This window comes from Amblyomma mixtum, chromosome 4 (assembly GCF_055824585.1).
Source record: "Amblyomma mixtum isolate Tamu chromosome 4, ASM5582458v1, whole genome shotgun sequence".
NCBI lineage: Eukaryota > Metazoa > Arthropoda > Arachnida > Ixodida > Ixodidae > Amblyomma > Amblyomma mixtum.
Genome location: NC_143015.1, coordinates 77,200,843 through 77,219,129, shown reverse-complemented (window position 1 = coordinate 77,219,129; position 18,287 = coordinate 77,200,843). Strand labels below are relative to the sequence as shown.

Here is an 18,287-nt window from a genome sequence, read left to right as displayed (position 1 = left end):
ACCGCTAAGGTCTCTTTTCAGGTCATCTGTGTTTATCAATTTTTGAAGTCTGATCGGTTGTTACGAGAATAAGGCTGAGGATGAGGTCATGAAGCTTTACCCGATGAGGCTGTCTCCTGCAGTAATGATAAAATATGTTGAGCTGTTACTTTTTCGCCTTTAGCGAATCAGTTAAATGATTAATCACTTACTGCTCCGTTCGCTCCACCCAAAATAACCTGCGCTGATAAATCATCCCCCGCGGTTCGGAACCATTTAGAATTGCTGGCGAGAAGGTGTTTATTCCGGATGACATGACTTCTGAACTTTTTGAAATCACTTTTTTTTTCACATTAAGGTCATTACTGCTTTCAGAGAACGAAACCTGAAACGACATTATAAGGGGAGCTTATGCGCACGCTCCTAGGAGGCCTTCTAACACTGGTGGCGTGTATTACACGTACGTAGCTTTTAATTATTTTCTTTCGCTGATAAAAACAGGCGGGAATAATTCTATCCTCTACACGCTGTACCGCAGCGCCGGCCTAGGGGTTTGAGCATCCCATTCCAGAGGTCCGGGGTTCGATGCCCCGTGCCGCCGGATATCCATAAGTGATACAATGGGTATAAGTTTTCACCTGACCTGCTGATCATCTTCACTGGAGAGAAACGCTTGGGAAATGGGTCTTTGAGCCCGCCTTGAGTAGACGAAGAAAACACAGTGTGTCATGGCGCCCTTTGGCCACAGATGTCCTTGCTCCGTAATGATCATTGTCAGCATCTGTACGCAAAGAACATGGCTTTAATAAGTGAAAGCCAGCAGCAAACAGACCAATGGGCAACGAATGCTCCTTGTGGCAGGTATGCAGAGCAGCCGGCACAGGTTGACGCATTGCTGTCTGAATAATGCTACGACAAATCGAACGTGCTCTATTCAAAACAGGACTCTGATAAGCCAAGAAAGCCTCCCAGGTCACGCCAATGCTGCAAGGCCACTCTAAAGCCTGAGTAGATCCCACTCGAATCAGGTACCTACAAAAGCAGTACAATCAAAATCTGGGTAAACCTATTCTCAAGTGATCTTGAACTTGCTTTCGCTTCCTCTGAACTGTGAAACTGTTCTCGTTATTCAAGCTATGCGAATATATTGATCTCTTTGTAGTTTAATAGAAAGATATTGGCCATTCGCATCTTCACACAGAAAGCGTAACGAAGACTTGCCACTGTCGCACTGGCACGGCCCTTATAAAAATGGTCTATAGACAGTCTATAGACTTCTTATAGACCCTATTGCTTTCCTATAGATTATTCTTTTTTTCTATTCATAGTCAATAGACTGTCTATACACAAAAGCCTACTAAAAGTGTATGGCCGTAAATCTATATACTGTCTATAGCATTTGTATTGCCTATAGACTTAAGACATGATGTTGGGCTAGTCGGTTCATGGTTAGAGCGAAATAAAGCTGCGCGAAGAAGACGGGACAAAAGAAAGGCACGAATACACACACACAAAGCGCAGAAAACTGCGCGAAGAAGACGGGACAAAAGAAAGGCACGAATACACACACACAAAGCGCTTTGTGTGTGTGTATTCGTGCCTTTCTTTTGTCCCGTCTTCTTCGCGCAGTTTTGTTTCGCTCTAGCCTATAGACTGTTCTGTAGGATTTGTTTTTAGAGAATCTACAGGCTTTATAGACAGAAGTGTATGGACAGTCTACAGACTGTCTAAAAAAATGTTTGTAAGGGAACATAGAAGCCTACACTCTGCCAAGATGGCTGACTCACTCACAGGAGCGCTTCGTCCTCGTCGTCTGCTCTCCCATGAGCACGCGGCAATATACAACCTATATATCTTTGCACAAATCTATCAATTGATCGGCGCTCAACCGTTTGAGTACTGAGGTTGAATTTTCTTCTAGTCATGGAAGAGACTGGCCTTCGCTTTTAAATTTTTCAGTGGCCTCACATCCAGCATTCTGCGAAGCTAGTGGCCATGACAGAGAACAGAAAGACGACTCACGTGACATGGTTACCTACATCCAGAGGCGTGACAAAGTGAGAACTCGCCGCGATCGTACATCGACGTCGCCGATGGAGACACTATTGGTAAAAAAAAAAAATCAACTGTGGATATTTTTTTTTTTTTTGGCTTGTATGTAACATTACTGACAGGTCGCGAACAGAACTTGATTTCTATACACACATTCGCTGGATTCGTGAAGCAAGCATGTACGCCCTACTCCGTCCTCATGCCTACGCCGACCAATCACAGTTGCCTGTCGTTTTACTGCTCTGCTATGGCAGCAAATGACGCGTTTAAGCTAGGAGAACCAAATTTACCAATCGAAAATTTTTATGCGCCAACTGGATACAAATCCATGGTGTTAGAACCTTAAAGGAATCGGTGATCACTATTTGGAAGTCCTTTTTGATGTAGCCTCATCATCATCAGCCTGACTATGCCCTACTGCAGGGCAAAGGCCTGTCCCACATCTCGCCAATTAACCCCATCTTTTTCCAGCTGCGGCCACCGTATCCCCGCAAACTTCTTAATCTCATCCTCCCGCCTAACTTTCTGCCGTCCCCTGCTACGTTTGCTTTCTCTTGAATCCACACCGTTACCCTTAAGGACCAGCTGTTATCTTTCCTTCGCATTACATGCCCTGTGCAAGCCCATTTCTTCCTCTTGATTTCGACTAGGATGTCATTAACCAGCGATTTGTTCCCTCACCCACTCCGCCCGCTTCCGATCTCTTTACGTTACACCTATCATTTTTCTTTCCATAGCTCGCTGCGTTGTCCTTAACTCGACGTTTCTGCCCCATAAGCAGAAACTTTTCTGCCTCGTTAGTCCAGCCTGGCCTGTGAAAAATAATTTTGACGTCACTTCGGCTTGCGTGCTGAAGTGCATGGTGCTGGGGATAATTTTAATTTTACTTGCCTATCTTTATTTGGCCTTTCTTTAGCTTATAAACGTTTGTTTTCTGTTAGAGTAGGTTGTTTCTGATTAGAACGCGTAATGTATTAGTAACAGCCAACTTCAGTTTATGATTAATGTCAGTTAAAAGAAACTTTCTCGCATACTTAACAACAGCCGGGGACGAACGAAGAGATCTATCGCCAAAAGGGGAAAGGAGAACTTCTCACGGATGCTTTAGCGAGCAAAAATCTCAATATAATGCTAACTGGACAAGCGAATGGTCGTTTGCTCATCGTTATTTGCACTTTTGCAATCACAAAACCTTGCGAAAAGGCTTCAAATTAGATGCAGCACAGCGCAGTGAGCTATAGAAATGAAAATGATGCAACTTTAAGCGACAGGAAGACAGCGGAGTGGCATCGCCAGGCAATACACGATATTGATAGACAGCATTTATTCGGAACAAACGCGCTATATATAGGCGATTTACAGGCAACAAATGTGATTTATGGACACTCTTAATAGGCAACAAACGTGCTAAATATATAGGCGACCTGTAGCAACAAGCACGATTTATAGGTCAGTTGAAATTAAAGAGACAAAATGGATATCGGCAGGGCATGAAGTGCAAAGAGCAGAAAACTAATGCTTTCTTACGGTAGCGCCAGCGTACGTAGCAAGGGCTGTCAGAGAATCGGGTGAGTGGATGAGATTAGGAAGTTTTCGGGATTAAGGTGGCCGCTGCTGACGCACGACAGGGTTCATTGGAGGACTATGAGAGGAGCACTTCCTGTTGTGGCCGAAGTGATACGGACGACGATGGTGGAGATGATGGTGATGGTGATTGCGGTCGTCACTGTTGTTACTGGGAGAGCATCGAGTCACAAGATTTCATTCGTTTTCTTGAGTGAAGGGTGCATCGAGGCTACATGCTCTTTTGGGAACTTCTGGCGTGCTAATTACAAATGCAAAATAGCAGCGCAGTTCATAGCGATGAATGTGACTAACAGCAATCTCTGGGAGCTCTCACGCTTGTTTCAGACCCTTGCTGCATTTATGAACGAAAAGCAAAGGAATCAAAGGATGACACTCATTTTCTACAAACAGTGTCATTTACGTCCTACAGCTTTAAGGTACTCTGAGAACTCCATTGATTTCTCCTTTGTAGTAAAATTTCATTGCACTTTTGTCATTCTGGCGACGTTCCTTCACCCGCAAAAGATGTAATCAAATTTGGGCAATGAGGAGTTTAAATTGGAATGCAATTTCCCGCTCTCTCTGCAAGCTCATGACGTTGATGGTGAGATCGTGAGAATTTTGGACTCCATGACCGTCGGCTGCAAGTGGATGAACGTGTTGTCTAGCCTCAGAAAGTGACGAACAAAAGAAGCACTTACCTGCATCGCAGTTGGCTCATTATAACGGCTTGAGACGGTGACACCTGCGTTCCAATTTTTGGAGTTTTCTAGCTAAGAAAGCGAGAGGCGATCATTTTGCTTCTGAGCTCAAGTCAAGCGCTCGGAAAATCTTGCTCCTAGTTGCCCAGGTATTCCAGTGTCGACGACGACACCCGGCACTCCAGAAGTGGGGTAAAGGGAAATGGATGAGAGGAATGAGCCCAGCAACAGGAGAGGAGAAAAGACGGAGTTGTAGTTTTGCGCAGTGAACACGGCAGTTGGGAAAGGAGAGGTTAGAACATTACCGAAACTTCCAAAAGCTTTGTTTTGAGTTGAGGCATAACCTGTCTTTTATTGGTCGTGGTCTGCAATCAATACAAATCAATTTAAATTGGTCTTTAGTGTCCTTTTGCCATTTATAAACCAGTTTTTGCGAAGACCAACCCAACGCGCCCTCACATTCTCATGTTTTACTCATTTGTCGACGAGTTCAACTCCTGTTACGTCACCGGGTGTTTGTGCACCCAGTGACATTTTGCTTCCCAAACCACCCTCAAGCATTATACACTCTAAACTGAAAGCAGTAACAAGGGAGTAAGGTGCCCCCTAGCGCACTCTCTTTTATGAAAGAGTGAACTTCCTTTCTACTCCTATATAAGCGTATTAGCTTAGAGTGTACCGAGTATTTCAACGAAAACTTTTAAAAATTTTCAGAAATGGCTTTTTTCTGTAAAAATATGACTTCTATATAGTATTACCAGTGTTACCAGTAATATAGTGATAGCAGTGTTGGCGGACAGCAGCCAACCGGTGAATCGTCTTAAGTAGTAAGGTGGTTAACTAATTTTTAATAATTAACTTTTTAACATAACAACAATTTGCCTAACAATTTAACATATGCCACTCCTGCTTGGGCGCTCAGCCTGCAGTATGTTCAAAATAAAATAAATAAATAAATAACTACTAGAGTTAGGCACCTAGTTGCAAATAGAGATTTGTAACCGATGTTTAGTAACAGCCATATCAGTTTTTAGAATTCCGAAAACGTGATTACCCTGGGCGCTGTGGCTGCAGAGTCTAGCTTTTTCGACTGGTTGCGCGCACTGGAGGGGTTGCTCTGCCTGCATGCTTTCGAAAGCGCATGTATTTTCGCACCATACAGCCATACTTTGTCGAACCACAGCGGCGAGGGTAATAGCGTTTTCAAAATTCTAAAAACTGGCATGGCTATTACTATCGACCGGCTCCAAATCTCTCATTGCAAGTTGGCGTCCAACTCTAATAGTTAAAAAGTTAATTATTAATAATAATAATAACTTGTTTATTTCCATCAGTGATGGGGGAGACTGAGGATAAAAGCCGCTTGACAACAAGCGACTTGACTGAAGCCCGCAGTCTCCCTACAAAGCAGGCAGCGATAGAACAACAACAAAAAAGAAAAACTCGCAGAAAGCACAATATTCAAAATTAATGCACACACGCTCACACTCACGCATAGCCACAAGAGGTAAAAATAACAAAAGGCAAGATAACACTTTTAGTTGTTATTGTAATCAAGGATTCTTAATGAAATGTTTGCGTAGGGTTCGTACAGAAATTGTATGCAAATCTATACCTGATTTGTGGAATGAATTTAAAAGGGTTGGCTGTTTGTATGACCCTTTTTGCCTGGAATAATTTGCCCGCGCAGTGACCACCTTCCGCGGTTCTGTGTAACGGGTGGTGTAGGAATGTGTGTTTTTATCGAAATCTGATCATTCATGAAAAAACTTGAGATTTTCTTTCACCTCCCGTTCGAAACCCAGACTTAACTTATAGTTATAAAGATTAAACGCGCGTATTATGTTTAATTTTGTTTATTTTTATGTTTCGTTTATGTTTATTAAAGCTTAGTAAACCAGCTTCCTACCTAGGACGATTCACCGCTTTTCTAGTGTCCGCCAACACTGGTAATAAAATGCCGCAATTCATATTTTTACCCCAAAAAGCGCATTTCTGAAAATTTTGGAAAGTGTTCGCGGAAACACCCGGTACATGTTGTCGTAAGGCGATGGTACGTAGCAAGTTACGTTGCTTTCTTATTAATGCGAGAGCATTATACAGCTCTGTCGCATCTACCAAGCATTTTCCGCAATTTTGTATCCGCAATTTTGTCCGTACTATTACGTCGTTCTCTGAATATAAATGTGCGAAAGTGCGATTGGGGCAGTGTGTGATAAAATGTTTCCGTGGGAAAAATTAGGTTGCTTAGGTGTAATTAGTTCATTAAATACTAGCAAGAAACGCGAAAAACACTTAGACGTCAAAATAGTCGGGGACGTCGATATAACTTGAAACTCCAACTCCACTAACTTGAAGCTTATACTGTCCAAAACGCTAGTCAAGGCAAAACTTGAATATGCGTCGTTTGTATGGGACCCTCCTCTTAACTCACTAATTCTGAAAATCGAAGCTATTCAAAATCGAGCTGTCCGTTTCATTTTTTCTAACTATCATAGAACTGCAAGTGTAACTCAAATGAAAGCAAATTTAAACTTACCGGATCTTTAAATTCGTCGAAGAATTTCCCGTCTATGCCTATTCCACAAAATCTACCATTCAAACCATCATCTCAGAGATACGTTGCTAGTACCACCGTCTTACATTTCATCTCGCAGCGACCACCAGTTCAAAGTTGGCGTACCCAGCAGTCGCACCAACTTACACTTCGCCTCTTTTATCCCCAAGACTGCTAACGAATGGAACCACCTTCCCGCTTCCATCGCCTCCATTACAAACGCCGACTTGTTTAAAAATGCTGTAAATGATTTTACATTGTAGTGCTGCGTTGCCTGTTCTGTTTTTGTTGTGTGTCACCCACTCCTCTCTGTAATGCTTCGGCCCTGAGAGTAAATAAATAAATAAAATAAATAAATAAATAGTGCATGGACGTCAGAGGAGCCATGGACGTCGATATAGTATGTGGACGTTTTGCTTTTGCACTGCTCCAATGCGGGTCGCCACAGTGATCTGAAAGTTTTTTTTCCTTTCAGAAGGCAGCAGATCGCAGGGAAGGCAGCGTAGATCTGCTTCTTTCGCAGCTGCTTGCAACAAGGACAGACCGAATGCGCACAGCGAACAGACGCTCTAGAGTGAGGCGGTTCGCTCCCATACGCTGGTTCTACAACGGAATGAGGTCTACTCTCATTACCGAGGTATCACGTAGAATTCGCTCTATTGGCGGGGTTTGAGTTAAGTTAACTGGAGGATACTGTAAGCGACTGGTGTAATTAGCCCTGCGGTTGCCCTGCCAATAATTTGCCCACTGTTGCGAAACCTTTGATGATGAGATTACGAATTTGAGGCAAGGATCAGCGACCCAGTAACTTATGTAACCGTGGACATAATCCTTCACAATCGTCATTAACTGCCGCTGTCACAATCTGGAGACCAGATCATGGTGTCGAAGGAATTTTAGAAGGCGGGAAGCTCCTTTCTATATGACTTGTTCCTGAGCGAGTAAACAATGTCTTCAACTGAATACTGAGGCGCTCCTGCCCTCTTGAGGGAAGCGGGTAGGGCACACCTATCGCGCGTTGTAGCCTGGGCAGCACATAACATATATTTCTATATTGCCGCACACACCACATGAAGAACAGAGCGGAAACGATGCGAGGCCTGTCTCATGCATCCACACTAGATTGCCGCTTTGGGTTTAACGTTCGGCTACTGCGACAATTGAGCCTAGACTGCAGGCTTCGGCGACCGCATTTCGAGACACCCGTGCGCTGTACGATGTCAGTGCGCGTATATAGAGCTTCATGTGGTTGATATTAATCATAAGCCCTCCACTAAGGCCCCTCTCTCGCTCGTCCTCTTTTCAATCATTCCTGCTTTGTTGTCCTTTAATATGATCAAATCTTTACACGTCCTTTGTTATTTCAAAGCGCGAATGCATTCGTATTTTAAAACGATAGCGTTAAAGCTCCCGTCCGTCAAAAAATTCTGCGCTGTCCAGCCGGCATCCGGCGTTGTGTCAAGAAACTCTTGACTGGTAGAAAAGGTTTGACGTCACACGCAGAGCAACGGAATTGAAAATTGATTAAAACAATAGATAAATATTGATTACAAGGTCGCAACATCCCTCAAACGTCGTTACGACATGTAAGTATAGAAAGTAAATGATTCCTGATCAGCCCTGGGCCACTCAGGCATGTTCGTAAGGCTTCAATAAACCAAGGTTTTACATGTGTGTCGTGTGGCGTTTCACATAATGATGTAGTTTACGATGTGTGGAAATCAGTATGTGTTTGATTAGATGGGTATAGTTAAGGGAATGGCGATTAAGCGAGTAGCAAAAGTGCATGTTGGTGACGGCTAAGTGTACGCGAACGACTGTATTCTTGCACCACATTGCATTGATTCTCATGTTATCTGGTAATATTAGTCCAGCGAGTGATTGGGTAATGGGCTAGTGAGATTAAGTGGAGCCGCTGACGGGACCCACTAATACTATCGCCTTATAACCTTAACTATAACCATATCGCTTCATAACTACCCCCCCCCCCTTAAATGTTTTCCACCACCTTTAAATTTCATGAAGTCACGAAGGCTTAACAGAGTCGCATCCACTTCGGTATGGACTCTGCTTGGGCATGATCCCAGCCCATCAAAGCTGTAAACTTTCAGAAGGAGTGCGGTGTACATATACAGTATGTGGACAGGTATGTCCAAAAGGGCAGCGACATGTAAGGCGACGCCTGCTCGTGCCTTCTGTATAGGAGGGAACAATATTTATTTAATTGTACCTCGAAGACCCGCCAGAAGGCATTACATATGGGACGCGATATGCGCTCCTCTTCCCCATTCCTATTTTAGGGGGGGCTCCACAGCCCCACCTGCACCCATCTTATCCCCTTATGGTAATCTATGGGCCTATGGGTATATGAGCGAATTCAGCCACTAGCTTTATAAGACCAATCGAACTAGTGGGTTTCGTCCTAGCCCTATCCAAATGGCTTCAATTGAATGGCGGATTCTCCTCCTGAATACGCTCACAGTACAGATTTATAAACATTACTACAATTCAAAGATCCTGAACCAATAAATTCAGCCACAAGTACGTAATTTCGTAGGTACAAGCCGCACAGCGCAGGCCAAATTTTTCTTTTTTTTTTAAACTACTCTTCTGCGTGACAAACCTAACCGATATCGCCTACTGCATTTTCTTCTTAGGTTCCTCTTTCCTAGCAGGGTCTGCGCACAGCTCGGCTCCTTTTTTCTTTCTGACTCTCTTCTCTTCGCTTGCAATTTATTCAAATAGATTCAGCGCATCTGACGCGCAGTCCGCTAACCAAAACTGCATGGAGCTCATATCCGCACATCACCGCATGCCATTTGGCGGCACGTGCCACGTCGCGTCCCGTACTATTCTGACCACTTATTACGGTACATTTTTTCTCTCCCTCTTCTTTCCTTCATCTTCTCTCCATACTTCTCGAGGACGCGAAATGAAATCCTGACGGCGGCGGTTGCGTTTCAATGAGGCGAAAATTAAAACACGCCCACACGCTGTGTCATGTCAGCGCACGTTAAAGATCACGAGATGGTGGACCTTGTTCCGGAACCCTCCACTGCAGACTCCGAGGCGTCATCCGTGAAGTGGGACAGGCACTGCGTAATTTGCTTTCCTGAAAACTAAATTCACGCTCCCTGCCTCTTTATGAGACAACATAAAAACCTGGTTTGAATGAAAATCCGGCGACCGCCGCTGTCCCACCAGGCAAGTGGCCACACCTGCCACCTGCCAACCGTTTTCCTCCCGCCGCCTCTATCTTCTCTCCCCTCCCGTTCTTCCTATCCGCGAGGAGGGAGACGCCGGACTAACAATGACTCGGCGCATATGAACATGACTAAGACTGACGCAGCAAAAATTATTATAATGAAAACAGAGCAGGATCAGAATTAGAACAAATCAAGAGTGGAAACTCGTTTTAATTGGAATATAATCAGAACTAATATAAAAATGACATCGCATTTCGGCCGCATGGATCCAATTTATAGCCCATAACTTTTTCTCGTCAATCTTCTTGCTTGTAAACGCCTATTTTATGAATTTGCTCGTTTCTGTCTGTGTACTACCGAGGACGCCAGGCTCTAGGACGAGTAAAACATGGTCTAAGAGCATAGCTGCCTTTGTCTACGAATGATCCCCTCAGTTTTTTACTTTGCACAAGCGACGCAATAACCATAGTTTCAGAAACGGTAATTGGGGTGTAGGAGAAAGAAGAAGCAACGCAGTTGAATTTTCGGAGAACGGCGCAAAGTTTTTTAATACAGCGATTTTTTACTGTCCACTTATCACACCAACATTCGTGGTTCCAAGGTATGCCCGCCATCCTGGAGAAGCTGTTCCGCATAGGAGTCGTCATTGGTCACTTCCACATGTGCCACACATCAAACGTCCTCCGAAGCGCCGCTACTGACCTCATTTCACTACCACACAGTGGAGTACCTGAGCCACTCCTTTCACTTACCCGAGCATGTCTGGAGCCAACGGCGGCATCGGTTGCCGCTCACGAATCCTGGAGACTTTTGCACCCGGTAATGCATGTATATAGCGCGTTTTTATGCATTCAAATGCGTGCGCCTGTGTATGGGTGTGTGTGCGAGGCGTCAGTGAGAGCAGTGGCTGACTAGACGACGCGGACGCGCAAACGGCGTTAAGCTACGCGAGTTCCTAACATAACCTTGGCTTAGAGATTAACTTCTGCGCAGTCATGGTAGAGCATCTCGCGCTTACAAGTTTCTTGCACCTGCTTGTACAGGAGTACCTGATCAGAGGAACTCCGTTTTATGTTACTAATAAATTATTGCAGATGACTGCACGTGACCCTACCTAGGTGCATGTCCATGCGTTCTTCTTGCGGACTATAGAGAAGGTGAAGATGCAGTATTTAATGCCAGGAAAAGGAGGAGGGGTCGGCCGCTGGAAGATGTCCCCATCCTGCAACTCCACACTGTCGAAAGAAAAAAAAAAGGAGGAAGGCAAGAAAGAGGCAGTAAAGCTGCATCGTGATGATTCCATAATGAGGAATCGTCATTGTTTTTCAATTCCACAATGCAGTGAGGTGCATCAGCTCTTAGAGTGCAGAACATGTGACATGCAAATCCTTGACGCGCATTAGATACATCCATGTTTTCAGGCATGTCGCGTCTACCCTGACTCTACGTACGTACGCTGGTCCTGCGCATGCGCAACTCAGTCACCGCTGGACTTCGCATACAAATTTCAAATCCCTACCTCACCTATTTTTGGGAGGGCTGGATGGCCTGCTCCACTCCTCCGTCCGACATTATGCCCGCTTCTGATCGGCCACATCATCTACGTGCTGGATAACCGCTACACTGCGCGGAGCTGTATACTCAAACCGCACTCCTTAATCAGCGACCAGGGCATGGCGCGCAAAATCATGCTTTCTCTCTCTCTCTCTCTCTCTCTCTCTCTCTCTCTCTCTCTCTCTCTCTCTCTCTCTCTCTACGCTGATATAAGTTGCTGCCGTCCAAGACGCATTGCACTCGGCATTTTTTGAACTGTGCTCGGTGATGACAGGCTCGCTATAAGCCAACATTTTATCACCGTCGGCTTAGAAAAACCAAAGTGATGTTCAATAGCCATGCAAGGAAAAAGCAGTAAACAATTAGTAGCCAGGTGCTGGAAGCGGTAAAAGAACACGTCTACTTAGGGCAGGTATATAGTGACCGATGTTCCGGATTGTGAGAGCAAATTACAGAATAAGAATGGGGTGCAGCGTATTTCGTAGGTTCTCTGAAATCATGAATGACAGCTTACCAATATCCCTCAAGAGAAAAGTATACAACAGCTGTATCTTACTGGAACTCAGCTATAGGATAGAAACATGGAGGCTACCGACAAGGTGTCAGCTTAGCTTAAGGGCAACGCAGCTATGGAAAGAAAAATAACAGGTCTAGCATTTAGGAGTCCCGAACTGCGTAGAGCTGGTGAGGGAACGAACGCTGGTTAATTACATCCTAGTCCAAATCAAGATGAAGAAGTGCGTTTGGGCAGGGCATGTTTAATGCGAAGGCAAGGTAACTGCTGGTCCTTAAGGGTAACGGAGCGGATTCCAAGAGAAGGCCAGCGTAGCAAGAGGCGGCAGAAAGTTAGGTGGGCTGATGAGATTAAGAAGTTTGCGAGGATGCTATTGCTGTCACTGTCAAAGGACAGGGTTAATTGGAGAGACATGGGAGAGGCTTTTGCCCTGCAGTGGACGTAGTCAGGCTGACGATTATGATGATGATGATGATGATGATTGTTACCTGGTAAGCCAATGTCACTGTCAAAGTGGGCAATAGCAAGCGTCTATCTCAAGGCATGGGACAAGGGTGCACGCATTTTTTGCTATGAAGAGGTGTCTATTTTGTTGAGTCTACAGACAAAAAATCTTCCAGGCCGGGTACCAAAAGCAGGCGCTGGGCTCTCGCGGTCTCTGCTACAACGACCTGGGCTGCTTCACACTTCGGGACAGGATGCGGCTGCCGTACGGCTTTCCTCAGTCCCGTGAGAGCATCGACGCTCAATTCTGGCTTTACTGCGTGCGGGAAGGCGGCATTCGTCGCAGCCTCAAGGTCACAATGCCCTCCTCGGCGTCTAACCTGCGCGGCTGCCCCTCGCCCGACGAGCGGCCACTGGTGGCGATCATACACGGCTTCTCTGAGAGTGCGGAGGCCACGTGGGTGACGGACATGGCGAATGCCTTGCTGAAAGTGGTAAGTTTGAGAGGGAAAGACACCGGCAGAAGCAATATTACGCAAGCTAGGCAGCAGGAAAAAGGGCGGAAAGGGGAGGGGGTAGGTCCCACAAGATCTTGTGTCCCGAGCATGGTACCGAGCTTTCGGAATGGTGGCGTAATTCTGGCAGAAAGTTTTCAAGTGAATGGGTAAACTGAAGAGGCCACAGATATGGGCTTAATAAAGGATCTTGAAAGTAAGCCAGTCATATTTTACAGGAGGAGACAACAAAGTAGTGCATGGAGGTACCGTCTTTGCCATAAGTAAGCGAGTGGACGCGACGGTGGCGGGAGGCAGCTCACAGCCGGGGAGCAGCGGCGCTGCGGTCCCCGGCAGTGGCCCCTGCTCTGCGGCTGCGAGTGTAAACTAGCCGACGTAAGCCTGCGTCATCGCTCTCCTTCCTTCGATGAGAAAGATATGAATTAAGAGGGCAGCTTTTGCGGTGAGCGATTTCGCGCCTTCGGAGCGCTGTTGTAATAAACGAATGCGCAAGCCTACGTCAGCCAATTAACGCTAGCAGCTGGGGAGCAGCGGAAAGCGCAGGAAATCACAGTGCCGCCACTCGGGTGCAAGCCCGCTCCAACCGCTTGCGCGGCTGCTCGGTTACTATTGGCGAAAACTGGGCCATTCAAAAGTGGCACATCTGACGAGAGACCGCATTGCACCCTGCCCTCTTTCGTTCAGGACGGGAACAATGCTGCCTTGTCGGCCACAGGCCAGACTGCCAAGGCGCGGAGGGAAGGTAGGCTTGAGAAGGGCTAAAGGAGCACAGAGAAACCTTTCGTCGACGCTGGAATTTACCGCTTTCCTTGGCACGATGGTCTCGACCGCGCCCTTGCCGCCCTTTCTTCCTATGCCCCGCAGGTAGGCGCCAACGTTTTGCTTGTGGACTGGCGCAATGGAGCCGCTGCGCCCATGTACTCCTTGGCTGCTGCCAACACGGCCCTGGTGGGCGCACAGCTGTCGGTGGTGCTGCAGCTGCTCATGAAGGCCGACGCCAGTTTGGCGCCTGCGAGAATCCACCTGGTGGGCTTCAGCCTGGGTGCGCACGTGGCGGGGTTCTGCGGGAGGCACCTCCTTATGCACACGGGCCGCAGAGTTGGCCGCATAACAGGTGCAGTAAATTACTGATCGTCTTGATTGATGGACGGTTGAATGGATTCAGGGCTCTCTTTAATAATTTTATGAGTGCTTCATTGCCTCTCTGTGTGATTTAATGATTGAGTTGGACTGTGTAACGGATTGATCGAGTTAATAGAGATTTAACAAGGGACAACTGGGAACCCTCAGTCCGCTAGCCAGCATTTCGACAAAAGGACTATTCGAGCTCTGGAGAACACAATTCACCCTCGTCGAAACGTTAGCCTTCGGACTGATGCTTTCTTCCCGCCCCTCGTTCTATTTGCGTGTTTTTTTGTGTTTGTGTGCTTTCGTGTTTTCTGAGAATCCCATTTCCCCTGCCTCTCTCAACAGGTATTGATTGAGCGTGACCGAATTAGCGTTTGATTAATCGACTGAATGAACATGCCTCACTTTTTGAGCTCCAAAGTTTTGAATTGCTTGATTGATTGATTGATTGATTGATTGATTGATTAGTTGGTTGATTGATTAGTTGATTGATTGATTGATTGATTGATTGATTGATTGATTGATTGATTGATTGATTGATTGATTGATTGATTGATTGATTGATTGATTGATTGATTGATTGATTGATTGATTGATTGATTGATTGATTGATTGATTGATTGATTGATTGATCGATCGATCGATCGATCGATCGATCGATCGATCTAGGCTGGTACATAGGCCCAGGCGCACTGCATTCCACGGTCAAGGATTTGGGGCGAGATACAGCATAAAGGAAAAGCCATGCTTACATTTTCTGCCTCTGGTTCACGCGCTTCCATTTTCCTTAGCGCAGTGGCTGAACTCTGAAATTCAAACTGCCTCCTATTAACAGTTGAATGTTTCAATAAATGTAATCCGGTTGTTCTGTGTAAACCATCGCACGTAGGAGCATAGAAAAACTTTTTTTCGGACATCCGTCATTCTTAAGAGACCAGCAGAGTCCACGTGCTGTTTCTATGGGCCATTGGGTTTACTGCTATAAGCTATGCCGCAGACGTCTAGAACCATCACTAACTCTCCAAATCCCTGAATGGGTGAGGAGGAAGGCTTTCCTTACCCCCTGGTAATGTGAAGTGCTGGGTACTCCCCATGAAGCGCATAGAGGTTGTAGAAACAAACACCCGATCGCCTAGGATCTTCGATACGACTGCACACCTTAAATGTTGCCTGTTTGTTTCGCGGCTCTGTGGTCCAGCTCTGGATCCTGCTGGCCCTCTCTTCGAAGGAACCAACGTGACGGTGTCGAGGGGGGACGCCGACTTCGTGGACGTCATTCACACCAACATGGGACACCTGGACGGCTTCCAGTTCGGCCTGGCCGCAGCAGTGGGCGACGTGGACTTCTTCCCCAATGGGGGTTCGCTTCAGCCTGGATGCTTCCGGATCGGTATGCTCTGTTCTTCCTCGTGGTACTTCAGGCACAAGCGCAAAGAAGAACAAGAGCATATGTGTAATCGTTATTTATGGATATAGTGCATGCATCAGAACTAAGCTCGTCAGGTAAACCTGTTAGTAACTACTTAACGGTGCCGACAGTGTTGCCAGAACTCTTACTGCACTAGTATAGTATATGGGGACATGCAGAAAATTACACCCCAAAGAGAACTTCATATATTCGCTCTTAGTCATCTTTAGTACTCACAACTGAGGTAAAGAACAATTTTAATAAATGCGGTCAGACATCTGATCTCTCAATTCTTGCAAAGCAGTTGCGTTTACTATCGGTGATTGCTTCGATGCTTTTATTCTAATGAATATTCCACAGAGTATATAATAGGGTAAATCGAAGATTTTTTCTGATACGTGAGGTACTGCTGGTGAGCGATCAGAATCGCTTTGTGTTAAACCCGTCTTGAGATCCTTGTATGCTAAGTTTAGATTGGAACTCAAAACCAGCTGACGTTGACGCACATCAACGTTGCTGATGCACGTCTGAGGACCGAAGCCAGCTGTTCGAAGGTGTTCATTAAAAAAAAGCGCAGTATACAAGATCAGGAGGGATAGAAAAAGAAAGAGGAGAGGCAAGGAGGCTAACCAGGAGGTTTTCCGGCAGGTGGTTGCCTCGAACCTGTTTCAAGAACGAGGCACATTAATGTAAAGCCAAGGAGATTAACTGGGCACTGCCCAGTTTGCTACCCTGTACATGAGAAAGGGGATGAAGGGAGCGAAATAAAGAGGTAAGTGGAATGGAAGGTCAGAACACAGTATGAAATGTGTTCCTTGGGTGAAGCGTCTCGAACAAGGTAATTTTTGTAATTCGTGTGGTTTTAACGTCCCGAATAAGCTCATGGCCTATGAGGGACGCCGCAGCGGACGGCTCCGGATTAATTTAGGCTACCTGCGCTTTTTAACGTGAACTGACATCGCACAGCTCACGGGCCCTTTTGCATTTCGCTCCAATCGAAGTACGGCAGCCGTGGCCGGTTCTAACCCCTTGACCTCGGGATCAGCAGCAGAACGCCAAAACCTTCGATCGACCACCGCGTCTTCTCGAATGACATGTTAACTTTTCAATTAATCAGCCAAAGTTACGTCACAAACATGAAGAATGTAAATGTCTGAAGAGAGAAGGAATGAAAACGTCGCAGATTAACATTGCTTGTTACGGATGCGTGTGTTGTCTGTAAAGTGAAGTTATGCGATTAGTTGTTTTAGACGAGCATTCATTCTTTGTTTAGCGTTTGTTTCTACTCTCTCAACGATGTACTTCTCTTTTTTGGCTCTTATAGGTTTGCAAACTGATTCCAACCGATTCCCTGTTGCAGGTTGCAGCCACAGAAGGGCACATGATCTGATGATCGAGTCCATCACCAACCACGGGTGCATCTTTGTGTCGCATCAGGTGACTGGCCATGCTAGAGGAAACAAGAACGGGATAAGCCCGAGATCTTTGAAGCAAGACGACGTGAAAGCCCGCGGGGCGATGGGCTACGACAGCGTCAGGGCCGAGGGACGAGGCATTCAGTACCTCAAGACAAGAAGCGAAGCACCCTTCTGTACCAATGAACATTCAAAGACTGGCTCTACTGTCCTATAGGCATTGTTACCAGGCCTTGGATGTTGTTTACAAATAGTGGCGGTCACTGAATCTGGCCTTGTACTTCTAAGATTACTCACATATCCAACTTGAACAACACAACACACTTACTTCAGTCACAACAGACGTTTTTTTCGTATTGAGACATTCGAACTTATGGTGACGACGGAAGTTCCTGTAACATAACCACTTTCTGTAGTGCTGCTTTATCACCGGTCTTCACGATAGAACTGGCTCTCTGGTGCTGCCAACAGTCGTACAAAACTGCTGCGTCTGCTGTCGTTAACACAGGACGACAGTATCTGTTGTCGGAACGGGACAATTTGAGACCAACTCTGACGGCCATTTCTAATTGGTGTCAACTAATCTCAAAGGTACTTAATACCTTTTAATAGGTGCGCAGCACTTACGCGCTCTAAATTATTCTTAACATCCATAGCAAACAAGAAGGAAGATGGAGTGACAGCAGTGAAAGAAAGTGCATTGAACATCTGGAGGATGGAACCAGCTCTCCTTCCACTCACAGGCAGCTGTAACAGTTCTGCATTTCTTACCTTATGTCAAAGGTGCAGATAGGCTTTATATGCATAGCCACATATGGCCATGTCTCTTCCGCTGTTACAGCTTCTGTTATCATCTGTATCCGCCAATATTTGCAAATGGGCTTCCTAAAATTATCTGGTCACGGGGATTCCCAATACTGTAGGGGCAACAAGAAGGCGCAGCAAAGCGTCTGTGTCCCTGGTGATCCTAGAGTGTCCTGCATTGTGTTTCATTGCCACAGCTCCCAGTCGAAAAAAACGACAGAACCGTGTCAAAAATACGGCACAATATTTTGTAGTTTAGTCATAATGACAGAATTTTCTGTGGTTTTGTAGTACTTTTCGGTAGTGCTGCTATTCTTTCTGTAGCACTCTTCCGTAGTCAGTAGTTTTGTAGCACGTTTCTGTAGTAACTACTCAAAATTATATTCTAACTACAAAAATTTATTTTGTTACTGCAAGTTGTTGGTCAAATACATTACAGAAAAT

At 45.7% G+C, this 18,287-nt stretch overlaps 1 protein-coding gene across 1 annotated transcript; it reads left to right on the top strand.

Annotated features, from left to right (window-relative positions):
- Nucleotides 1-390: 390 nt before the first annotated feature.
- Nucleotides 391-17,256, top strand: LOC149347123 (pancreatic lipase-related protein 2-like). Its single transcript, XM_089541495.1, has 7 exons — nt 391-439; nt 1,939-2,087; nt 7,331-7,492; nt 12,750-13,067; nt 13,953-14,202; nt 15,415-15,606; nt 16,985-17,256. The coding sequence occupies exons 1-7, from the start codon at nt 391-393 to the stop codon at nt 17,254-17,256; spliced, it is 1,392 nt and encodes a 463-aa protein (XP_089397621.1).
- The last annotated feature ends 1,031 nt before the right edge of the window (nt 17,257-18,287 follow it).